The 12,593-nt window shown below is 33.1% G+C and overlaps 1 protein-coding gene across 1 annotated transcript; it reads right to left on the reverse strand.

The window, feature by feature from the left end:
• Window positions 1–1,580: 1,580 nt before the first annotated feature.
• LOC139873405 (ABC transporter A family member 7-like) lies at window positions 1,581–9,939 on the reverse strand. The gene is made up of 18 exons (XM_071861337.1): window positions 9,731–9,939; window positions 8,649–9,030; window positions 8,485–8,555; window positions 8,213–8,357; window positions 7,970–8,089; window positions 7,762–7,886; window positions 7,354–7,512; window positions 7,111–7,273; window positions 6,898–7,023; window positions 6,700–6,783; window positions 5,848–6,218; window positions 5,046–5,246; window positions 4,221–4,330; window positions 4,039–4,123; window positions 3,316–3,444; window positions 2,845–2,950; window positions 2,393–2,481; window positions 1,581–2,133 (listed from the first exon to the last, which is right to left on the reverse strand). Exons 1-18 carry the CDS (start codon window positions 9,806–9,808, stop codon window positions 1,834–1,836), a joined length of 2,844 nt encoding a protein of 947 aa, XP_071717438.1. The 5' UTR covers window positions 9,809–9,939; the 3' UTR covers window positions 1,581–1,833.
• Between the last annotated feature and the right edge of the window lie 2,654 nt (window positions 9,940–12,593).

A 12,593-nucleotide genomic window follows, 5' to 3' on the forward strand; every position in this document is an offset into this window, starting at 1 on the left:
TCAATTCGAAATTTTTGTGTCGGGTTCTTGGCATGTTACGAATTGGGGTTAAAGCTAAAAATAGGCTACAAATTTACACAAATATACCGATGTCGCCCACAAACTCATATTCGTCCTACTGTCGCCTACAAACTTTCAAAAAATGTACCAATGTAAACAAAAACTTTCAAAAAGTGTACCAATGTAAACAAAAATGACTTGCTACCGGCTAAACTGGTCAAAATTAACACGTGTCCTTCGTGGATTGGATCTTAATTCTTAAAAAAAAAAAATTTATCAAGTCAAAATTAGCATGTAACAGGTCAAAACGCCAAAATGTTGATATTAGCACATTTTTTCAAAGTTTGTAGGCGACAGTATGACGTAAATGAGTTTGTGGGCGACATCGGTACATTTGTGTAAGTTTGTAGCCTATTTTTGGCTTTAACTATGAATTGCTACTCCTACTTTACACCACCATGGTGCAAGTGCTCAAAACACAGATGTCATATGTAATAATGTCCATATATATAACTGATTTGGAAATATTACAATCTCATGTTCATTAAAGTGAGTTTGAACAAGTGTGTGATTCTTAGCCGTTTCCACACACAAAATCAATCAAAATTCTTTACCTTTTGTGTGATCTGTCTCAACCGGTCCTTCATGAAGTGGTTTAGGGCAAAGACCTCTAGACAGTTGAGATTCCATTCTGGGTTCCTATTTAATAATCTTAAATACTCCTACATTTAATTCCATTTTTTGTTTTTTTTTTTTTTTTTTTTTTTTTTTTTTTTTGCTATGATAGGAATTTTAAGGTATGCCTGAACTGACTGATCAAAACATGCATAACCATCCCTTCCCTTGTACTAGTATACAACAACAACAACAACAACAACAAAACCCAATACCTGGTGTATGGGGGAAGGTGAGATGTAGACAATCTTTCCGCTATCCGAGAATAAAGACAAGTCAATTCCCAGAGTGAAACACTCTCAAAAGTATAGAAAGTCATCTATATATATATATATATATATATTCGGCGGATAGAAAAATTGCTTCCGAGTGGACCTCCGGCCAATAAGTAGGAAAAAGTTTTAAAAAATAAAGTAAAATTGAGACGCCATGAAAATGGTAAAATCAAATTTCCATGGGTTTTAAATTCTGCCTGAAAATTTAATATAAGCTCAAAGAGTCAATCAAGTCGTCAATACATCGACGCTTGCTGTCGACTCAATACATCGTCAATACATCCCTTCCCTTGTATATTCACCAAAATTTTATATATATTTCAAACTTGACTGCAGTCACCTATGTCCTACAATAACAATCTGTATATCCTACCTGACAAACTTCATGAAAACAAGCTCGCTCTAGTACATAAATAATGCTTCACAAGATTAATTAGAAGTAAGATCAATTGTTGTGATATATAAGACTGGTTCACAAAAAGGAAATCAATGACATCTGATACAATAGTAATGCATTCAAATATCATCTCATGATCAAACCTCACTAACAATATATCCTGACGGGTAATCTGAACGGAAAAAACATTAACGGAAAAAACATTAACAGAAAAAGGCAATTTCTTGAAAACTAGGATACAATTCTGTTGAACAAAACAAATATCAAATTCAATGCTCAAAGCTAAACCAATAAACATAGCGCAAAAGTAGAAAGTTTTTAAATACAAGTACTATACCACAAAACCACATGTGGCTGAATTTTGAGCAATAAATGAACGGCCAAACTCAAATTTTTTTACAACTGTAAAATATAAAATATATATACTCTCTTTTAACCTGCTAGGAAGAGATCACGGTTTCAGTATGTGACGATTAACTGACGATATCATGAGAGAACATCAAATGGTTGAGCCTCTCGAGCAACTTTGATAAATACGTCCTCTAGAGTTGTGTCTGCAAGCCCCCAAGCCTGAACAGTGAACCTACTTTTAGCGCTCTCGACTGCACGAAAAACATTTGCTATTTTGATGTCTTGTTTTGGTAACTCAAACTTTTGTGTCCCGGATATTTGGTATATCTTATTAGCATCTGGTGAGAGACCCTTTACAAGGTTTTCTACGTCTGTTTCGTGATTTGAGGATGTTGTCATTGTGAATACGTATGAACCTCCGTATCTACCCTTCAACTATCATTTATCAAAAATGAATATAATAAGAAAAAATGATACTAAAATAAACAAGCATACGCTAATATAGCTTATATCCACACACGCACGAACACAGGCCTAAGTGTTAGGCTCAAATGGGTCATTTTTAATCGAATATAAATCTATCTTGATTTGTAACATATGTATGCATGTAGTATCACAATAATAAAAAAACTTAGTAGGTGTATCGAGGTGCAAGTTTTTAATGTTATGAAAAATTTAAAATTAATGATACTACCTCTTTAGGATTTCCGATACACTGCAAGCTGCCATCGACAAAAATTCCTAGCCGATCACATAAATGTTCAGCTTCCTCCATAGAATGTGCTGATACATTAACATTATAATTAGTACTATTGCCAAGTAAATTTTAATTTATAAATGGAAATATTAAGTGTATTTAATCTTCTTTATCTTATGCCCTTAGGGCATAAGTTAGCCAAACCCTACTAAAAATGAGTACAAAACTATATCGTTCGATAAATAGTTCGATTTTCTTGCATAAACTACAATTTGACTTTTTGACCCATGTAACTGTACCTTTTTAATTGACTTTTTATTACCAGTTTGACTCATTAGATAACATTACCCAAATGGACAAATTTGCAAGTAAATGAAAGAAATTGCTGCCACTACTACAAATACAGGTGCTTCACAACGTAAAGTAAAAGAAAGGTAATTGATGATTACTAGTGAGAATAATTGCACGGTTTTGTTTAGCCCGCTTCACCACATTCCATAGATTGTTTCTTGAAGCTGGGTCCAATCCAGTACTGGGCTCATCCATGTACACAACCTGGCATATGTTGACATGTTGTCAGAAACCAATATTAATATGGCATGCTACAGAAGGTTTTTGCATACATGTAGCAAAATGGGCTCACTGAGTCAAAGTAGGTTGGGTTGACTATTTGTTCAGGAAACTTTACTTTTTGGATATATAATCAGTGTGTTATATATAACTAAAGGTAATCGTTTCAATACAAATTAAAAATTTTGATTTAGTGTTTTTATGTGTTCATAATGCACTTTAGGCTACATTTGACCCATTTCCCTTCAAACTATCCTTTTCTTTTGTTCTACCCGATTGACCCATTAGAGATAACACATGATCTAAATCAACTAGTTCAAAAAATTGATGAAATTGGTTCAAGTTGCCACCTTGGGATCACCAATTAAAGAAATGGCAACACTAAGCCTCCTTTTCATGCCTCCACTGTACTTCCCAGCTTGCTTGTCGGCAACGCCACCATTAAACAGATTGACATTTTTAAGAGATTCTTCAACTGCCTAAAAACAACATATAAAAGTAAATCAGTTCAAGAATTCAAAATTCAAAATTAAAAACAGTAAGTATCAGATAAGTAATTCATAAAATGCTGTTTCATCTGCAATATACCAGGTTAAAGTAACTTTTGTGAATCATAAAAATGGGTCAAGTTGACCGAAATATTTTTCCACAAACTCTTTATAGATCATTGGTGTGTCAATATGATTATCACTTTGGGTGACTCTGAACCCATTCATATTTATAACTAGAATTCTTCTAACGTGTGTTGTTAAGGTGCATATAAGTCTTGTACAATTCCATAACCACCAGTTTTAATTAAATAAAAAAACCGCTACGTACAATCCTTTTATGTACCTTAACGACAGCCCTTGGGATTGTCATTAAAAAAGTCCTTACTAACTAATAGGACCCTTTATATTTCCCACATTTGACATGTTTTCTTTTACACTAATATTTTAGGTTACCCTTTAGACCCATTTCTTTCTAGGTTATTTTGTATAATTGACTCATTCAACTGTTGGAGATTATAATATAACCCATATTGACCCATTAACTGATAAATTGGTCAACTATGAAAGTGAATGAAAACTTACTTGTGTCAAAGCAGAACCTTTGAGGTTCTTAAGCCTTCCATAAAAAAGAAGATGCTCCCTACCTGTTAGGGTTTCCCAAAGCAGGCTATATAAACAAATGTTAGTACTATGACAGTTAATTAACATTGTTGACCAACATGAATAATCAGACTTTTAAAGTCAAATTTGATGTTGATACGTACTCATGCTGAGGGCATACGCCCATGTTTGCATATATTCCATCCATGTCAGTTCTTATATCCAGACCCTGAACGTATGCTGTGCCAGAACTTGGCTTAGCAAGCCCAATCATCTGTCAATAACGACACATTTTATTGGTTAAAGAGTAAATCAGAATTACACGTTCCGTAATAAAGAACATTGAAAAATAGTAAGATGTTACAGAAGAATTGACAAAATGAGTGGGTCAAAATAGGTAATTTTATAATAAGATTTAAAACGATACTGGTCAGGTTGAACCATAAACCTTTCCATGCCGATTTGACCCATTTAAAATAAAACGTAACCCAAATTGACCGATTCACAAGTAAATGGATCAAACATGCCACATCTATTATATGGAGACAAATGAGACATAAAGCAAGAATTTTATTATCTGTCAACAACAACACATTTTATTGGTTAAAGAGTAAATCAGAATAACACATTCCGTAATAAAGAACATTGAAAAAAAGTGAGATGTCACAGAAGAGTTAGCAAAACGGGTGAGTCAAACAGGATGGGTAACTTGTCAAATAAGCTAGAGTCAAAATGGGTAATTTTTTAAAAAGGTTCGAAACGATACTTGTCAGGTTGAACGGAAACAGTTGTATGCCCATTTGACCCAATTTAAAATAAAATGTAATCCAAATTGACCGATTCATAAGTAAAAGGGTCAAACATGCCACATCACACAAAGCAATGTTTTAATCATGTATCACACTAAATAACATAAGATGAACCGGTCTATTATATATTCAAATAAACTACATATGTCAACTATGAACAAGTTATGATTTTACACTGACCATATTAATGAAGGAAGTTTTGCCAGCACCATTTGGACCAAGCATACCAAAGCATTCGCCTTGAGATAACGAAAGCGACAAACCTCTAACTGCAAATTTTTCGGGGTTACCGTCCCGTCCTGGATATACCTTTTTGAGATTATCACATACAATTGTATGACTTGCATCTTGTTCCAGTAGTAATTGCTCTACCCTCTCTCTCTGTTAAAAGTAAATGTAAATTTTATCATGAAACGATTATAACCTTACTCTAACTGAATTCGTATAATGTAGACGAACTCAGAATACAATTTAACAGTCATATAACAGCAGACCATATGATCTATACCATTGACACTATAATTTTCTGGCACCAAGAAAGCAAGTGCACAGATATTTAAAATGGTTGCAACTAACAGCTACTGCATATTAAAGGTATGGAAAATGGCAGGATGAGTAATGGGCTGCAATGAATTATAAATACAAGGCCAATAGAAGATAACTTATCATTTTCTTTTACTGATGTTTAGAGTGTGATTACAAAAATATCTTACTAGTTTTATTACAACAACATGCAAGGTTTTACGCATTTCAATACAACTTGAGTGACTTAAAACCCAGTCAACCCAATTCATTTTTTAGTTATATACTTACGCTTAACCCATTTGCCACTTAGAGATGAAACATAACCCAATTGGCCTAACAATCCCATTTATAGCCAGAAGGACTAAATTTTTCACCTTTCCTAGATCAATGTCCTATGCATTTTGTTACTATATATACTTTTTAACAATGTATAGCCATGAAAAGATGTTATGTCTACCTCTTGGACAACATCAACTTTCTCCATCTGTACATATACTTTTGAACCCTGCCTTTGTAAACTGGGTCTCCTGAATGAACTTGCAGTAGGATTCTGTTTATTTTTCTTCAAGAAAAAAAGTGGACTTTTACGGACCCCGCTTCCCGAGGTTAGAACCTGGTCAACGTAGTATGCGATAAAGAAAACGACCACCCATTCGACAAGCATTATTATCAAGACATGTCGCATCTCATTATCGCTGTCACCCAAATCTCCCCAACGCATTCCACTAGTCCCCATATAGTTCCCAAGAAACGCATACTGGGAAAACTCATATAAACCAGCGTATAAACTGAACCCTGGATACAACTCCATCACGACAATCCAAACTCCTACAAAGGAAAATAAAGAAATTCAGACCTAATGACATGCTCACGGTATAATAAGTAGCTCAAAATAAATCAATCTTTAATGGAGCTATGTATTAAACTTGGCAAAGTGGGTGGTTTGAGCAACTTGAGTCACAGGTTTTTGGTAAATTTTTGTTGAAAATGAAACAGGTAGTGTTACTTTATAACACTTTGACAAGTATATGTATTAGGCATGCTTATAATAACTAGATTAGTTTGATAATACTCTATAAAAAAAATTAAGTAAAAAAAATTCAAAGATTTTCTGATACACTTCGGCCACTTTCATACCCTTTGACCCATTTCATTTATATATTATTTTTACTGTACTTGTTTGACCTGTAACGGGTCGTAATTGCCACCTAGTCTAAACAAGTTGGTGATCAACACCACTAAATATGATTTCTACACATTTATGCTACATGATCTAATCAAAGAGTACATACTTCGCATCTATACTTACTTGAAAATGATTTATCTTGAAGAAAGAATTGGAAGAAGAATCCTCCCAGCAGACCAGTTGCAAAGACGGTGATATACCCGACAACTATCATAATCATATGCATATGTGTCATCATTATTACAAAAAAAAAAAAAAAAAAAAAAAAAAAAAAAAAAAAAAAAAAATACTCCATTATATAAAGACAAAATGACAGCATACCTGCAGCAGTCTTCACATTCGAAAAAAGTGCAGCCACTAGAAACGCTAGAGATATTTGTAAGTTCACATAGAGGACATAGAACACAAATTGGATGCCGTAGCTATTTAATGTAAAGAATTTTAATCCTGCAAAAATTATAGGATGTTAGTTAACAAAACTGATTTAGAAAATATTAGAATAAAAAAATTAAAACACTTGTTGCTAATATGTACCTACGAGTGACCCAAAGATCACAAAACAGAACATATACACCATAGATACGGCAAGGAAATATGTATAAGAAATCATCCAATAAGGACCATCTCCAAGCCCATGCATTTTCATCATGATCCTTAAGTTTTGTTGTTTCTCATACACAAGGGCTGTTAATACAATCTGCAACAAGTATAGTAATTATACCTAACTTTATTGCCACTTATATCTATATTATTATACATATTTAAAGTTGCACTTACAGGGAATAGTTGCAAGATGACCCATGTAAAGAATAATGGTCCAAGAAGAGACGAGAAGTCCAGCCTGAGTTCTGTTTCGGGTTTGGGCATCTCTTTTACAAAATCAAAAAGCATTTGTGTCGATGGCCCAAGCAAAGATTGTAGAAAAGCATTTGATACCTGTAAACATATGGGACACAAATTTTAAGATTTTCATAATGTTTTTATTCGAATATTTTCTATCATTTCATATATGAGAGGTAAGTCCATACGGAAATAAATAAATAATTGTATGTTTTGCAACGACAAAAACCGACAGACTAAATTATATAAGTTAATAAGCACTAACGCGAGCCACAACATTAACTAAAAAATGAAGAGTAATGTAGAATAGAGAATTATATGATGTTTCGAGTTTAGAATGTGTACCAAATTTATCGATCGAGGAACGCGGACCATTCCAAGGGGACCATTTCCTGTGTCATTCTTATAGGTAGAGTTGTACCATATGGTTACGTTATAATTATTGGTGTTTGAATTCAAGAAATCATAGCCTGTAAAAAAGGTAGAATACAATATTAAAATCAAACCTTAGATCATTTACTAAGTTAATCAAATTTTATTTGGATCAACCAACCTGCTAATATCTCATTTATTTTCTCCTCAGAATTACCCTTCTTAAATCCCGCATATAGTTCATTGTTGATATCAGAAGAGCTGTTGCGCCATAGAAGTTGACCCTGAACACATCTAATTTCTACAGTAAAATTCAACATTAGTTAGACATTAACAAGAAAAATCCATAATGCTTAAACTTGTTTTAATTGTTTTTTTCAAGATTCCATATTCATCAATCTAACGTCATCTAAAGAATTCAGACCTTTGTCGATTGTAATGGATGCTACTGGGACCGATATCGTAAATGTTGAGTTGCCTGTACACTGAGATTGAATATAGTGGATAGGATAACTCGAGAAGAAAGCCGGCTCAAAAAAGCTATATATATCAGTCTGTGAAGCTGACCCCTAAAATATTCAATGAGTCATGTCAAAAAAAAAAAGAAAAGAAAAAAAAAAGAAACGTTAATATAGATCCTATCGCATAAGCCTGAATCGCTAAACTAAAAACATGTGATGATGAACACAAACTAACCAAAACAACACCAGCCAAGCCATTAGATGAACTGAAATTAGATGCACTTGGAAACATATATCTACCCAAACCTGTCAAATACAAATCAACCAATAAATTATAAATAATTATCATCATATGAATACTGAATATCGTCTTAAATAAATAAGAAATTACAAACGTACCCTCTGCAAGAGATTGATTATTCCCAGTTATAAGCACAGTTGCAGGACATGAACCTGTAGTTCTACATGAATCACTAGGGAGATCATTAAAGGGAGTAAAATCAGTTTTAACTGCACGAAACTTAGAGTCTGGTAATTGCATTATCGGAGGCCATTCGGGTGGATCAGAAATAGCACATGTGGCCACTTGGGATGAATCTGAGTACTGAATGCCACAAACTTTCTCGCATTGACCATCACCGTTTTGATCAATACATGTACAACCACATTTATTTGAAGGTTTATCTAACTCCTTGTTGATTAATGATTGCAGTAAAACGAGCAACAAACAAAGACCGATCGGGAATAATATCAGCCTGAGATTTGTCTTATAGTTCCTTCTCTGATTTCAACAAAATAACTTAATTAATTAATAAAAACATTGTAAGATTATAAGCAACATACGTCATTTTCTCCAACTTGTACACATAACTCATCCGATCGTTACATCATTTTTTATGAAATGATAATTTAGAGAAATACATTGAAATGATACACCTCCTATTTGACCGAATAAATCATCTATGAAATTTAATAATTTTTTAATTTCATATAATGTGAATAAACAAAACTTTGATCAATTAATTGAATTGTTTGCAGAACGTTATACTCCAATCTCTCCAAATAGCTAATCCTACTATAATATAATAATCATACTATTTGCTGTTCTTAAAAAAAAAAAAAAAAAAAAAAAAAAAAAAAAAAATACTATAATAATCATACTTCAAATCTTATATATTAATAAGCTATGATTTTAACAAAAAACTATAGAAATTCGATTATTTTAAGCCTCTAATTTGAATTAGCTACAAACATTTATATAAACAAATTGCATCCAAAGATGTTAAACGTAATTCACTGACTATTATCATGTTTTAATCATATAAAAGGTGTAAAAATCGAGAAAACGAATTACAAATATTTAATTGAATAATTTGCATCAAAGAAAATGACACATTTCTAGAGGTAAAACAAAAGGAATTCAAACAGAACAAAGTTTAAAATTATAAAATCAAATTAAAAAAATATAAAAAAAAAAGAACCTGAAATGTTAAATTCTTTCTGAACAGAGCATTGGCCTGAGTCCAGAAACTAGACGAACCGTTTGTTGAATCCGCCATTGATACTCCGACTCGGACACTAACACATACAACTCAGTAACAACTGTAATGAAATCGTGACCGTTTAATTTTGATATATGGCGCCAAAAAAAAAAAGGCAAATAAGATATTTTTTTGGGAGAGAATTTTAGAAGGTGAGAAAATAAGCGAATAGATGCTTTGCTTCGACTGTTCTACGGATGGGTATATCGTACTATTATATTCTGGCCAAGTAGAGATGAGATGTGTAATTACGATCTTGTCCTTATACGAATACAGTAAATTTAATTTATTTAATTATATTTAATTTAATTTAATTTAATGTTTTGATTTTTTTTTAACTGCGATTGGGATCACCCGAGGGGGACTAAATCACCCGTTGCGATCATCTCCCGTTTCGACTATGAAATTGTGTTTTTAATATGTAGCCAACGGAAATCTCTAAAGTTATTCCTTGCACCCACAAAGTTATTCTCCCTCATGGCCACAGAGGTTCGCCTGCAATGACTCCGGGCTGCTCGCAAAGCGGGTTGTCGTCCTGGGATTAGTCAGTTAAAAAAAATGTTGGATACCCAGGTTAAAAAAAAAAGTAAAAACAGCCACTGAAATCTCTAAATTTAAACAAAATACTTTTTACCGGGTAAAACCCTTTACCCAAAAAAAAATAATGTAGCCAACCGGGGTCGAACTCCTGACCTCACCTAAAAGAGGCAGGCCACCAACCGCTAGACCACATCACAACTTCTAATTTTATGTTTTGTTTAATCGACAAAACTAGTCCGGAGCAGCCCGCGCGATGCGACGGGGGCTTTCGAACTGCATGTTCGTATTTTACGTAGCGTTGTGTATGTATAGAGAGAGAAACGACCCATGTATTAAGACCCGTTTAGATATCAGTGTGGTTAGCGTTTTTAAAAAGGTATCCATTTCGAACGTAGTTAGTCTCGTTTTGTTCGTAAATTTATTTTAAGTTTAATGGTAGTAGCGGTGAAAATTAATTCGTGATAAGTAGGAAGGTATGAGCCATTCAAGTTTAAGGGGGGGTTTTATTTTTTTATTTAAATTAAAAACTGAAGTTACGTTTTTAACCTCTGCATAACTTAAGACTCTAAAATAGTTGAGGGAGGTACTAAAAATTCGTAGTGTGAATGGGGACTTTTAAACGACAAAAAAAATATGGGAACGACCAAAAAGACCACCTCTAATATAGTATATTTAAAATTAAAATTAAAATTAAAATTAAAATATACCTTTTCATAGTATTCAAACACACAACCAACGAGCTTCTAGCTCGGTGGTACCCGATGCCTTTGATCCATGGGCCCACAGTGGGGGAAGCTTTGAAGGCGCAAGTTCGATTCTCAGTCTGGGCGCTCCGCATGGAATTATTTCTCCTCCGGGGGGAATTTGTGAAGTGTTTTCGGGGGTCTAGCTAGCTGGGGTAAAAATTGCTCTTGCCGCCACTGTGGGTACTGGGAGAAGGTACTTTTCCGGCACAGGTCTCTTTCGGGGTGGGATTGGTGGGTGCTACGGCACACAGGGTTAGCGTGTCCTGACATATATACACAAACACACACACAAACCCCAAACACCCCCTACCCATGTAATTTCATTTAATTATTATGGTCATATTGCTTTGAGTATATAAAAACACGTTTTTGATTTTTAACTAGTAATCTGTGAAATTACCGTTAAATTTAAGAAAAATATAAAAAAATTAATTAATAGTACATAAGTAAATACACATTATTTTTAAAAATTAATCTATAGAAGTTATACTAAGTATAAGTGATAAAAAATAACTTTTAAATTTCATTTACAGTGAACCGGTTTGAATATAATTAATTTTTTAAGTTGCGTTAATATATACTACTTACTAAGTTTATTAATAAATAAATATTCATTAGACAACTTAAAAGAGTGAATGCTGTATTTATAATTTATTACATTAATTACAACATCACTCGTAAATTATTTTAATGTGCATGTACTTTTACAACTCAAATTATTATATTTTATTTGTTTAGCTATGAGTTAATGTAAAATAGAAATTCAAAGTACATGTAGATAAAGATTCACAACAAATTTAATGACGCTCAAGAAAACATTGCAATCAGGGGCGAAAGTGTGTAGGGGCAGAGGGGGGCGGCCGCCCCCAGTAGATTTTTTTTTTTTTCAGTGCAAATATTTTGGGTTTTTCGACTTTGCCCCGGTGGAATTTTTTTTTTTTTTTGCCCCCAAACCTACAAAATTTGCCCCAAATCCTTCAAATTTCGCCTCAAATTCTTCAACTTTTGCCCCAAAATCTCCAACTTTTGCCCTAAAATCTTTAAATTTTGTCCAAAAAAATTGCTACGGTTTAAATTTTTTTTTGCCCCCGGTGAAAAAATCCTAGTTTCGCCTCTGATTGCAATTCACAACAAATTTAAAGATGCTAAAAAAAAAACATTGCAACTAACATTTAATTGGTCATTGGAGATTCAAAAAGTATATTTATTACACCATCAAATTGACATGTTAAGCAAATGTTACAATATTTAGAAACATATGATGACCTTACCATAAATTTTTATTTATTAGATAGAATATGTGATGACCCGAAAAATTCTGATCAAATTTAAACTTAATCTTGTATGATTAACGTTTCCGACACGATAAGCAAAGTCTATGAAGTTGAATCTCAAAATTTTGAACTATTCAATTGTTCTCAACGATTCGCGAACAATTATATGTAAATAGATACATATACTATAACTTGAAAACGTAACAAAGTGTTGAGTATATGATATTGTGCATTAAACTTATT

The sequence above is a fragment of the Rutidosis leptorrhynchoides genome, chromosome 10 (assembly GCF_046630445.1).
Source record: "Rutidosis leptorrhynchoides isolate AG116_Rl617_1_P2 chromosome 10, CSIRO_AGI_Rlap_v1, whole genome shotgun sequence".
Lineage (NCBI taxonomy): Eukaryota > Viridiplantae > Streptophyta > Magnoliopsida > Asterales > Asteraceae > Rutidosis > Rutidosis leptorrhynchoides.

What these genes read in the sequence shown, in the direction of transcription:
- LOC139873405 (XM_071861337.1), bottom strand. Translation starts at nt 9,808, where the DNA reads ATGGCGGATTCAACAAACGGTTCGTCTAGTTTCTGGACTCAGGCCAAT. An exon ending in GAATGTGAAGACTGCTGCAG is followed by an intron (nt 6,784 to 6,897) that starts GTATGCTGTCAT and finishes TGATTATGATAG; the next exon opens with TTGTCGGGTATATCACCGTC. An exon ending in GGCGTATGCCCTCAGCATGA is followed by an intron (nt 4,124 to 4,220) that starts GTACGTATCAAC and finishes TTGTTTATATAG; the next exon opens with CCTGCTTTGGGAAACCCTAA.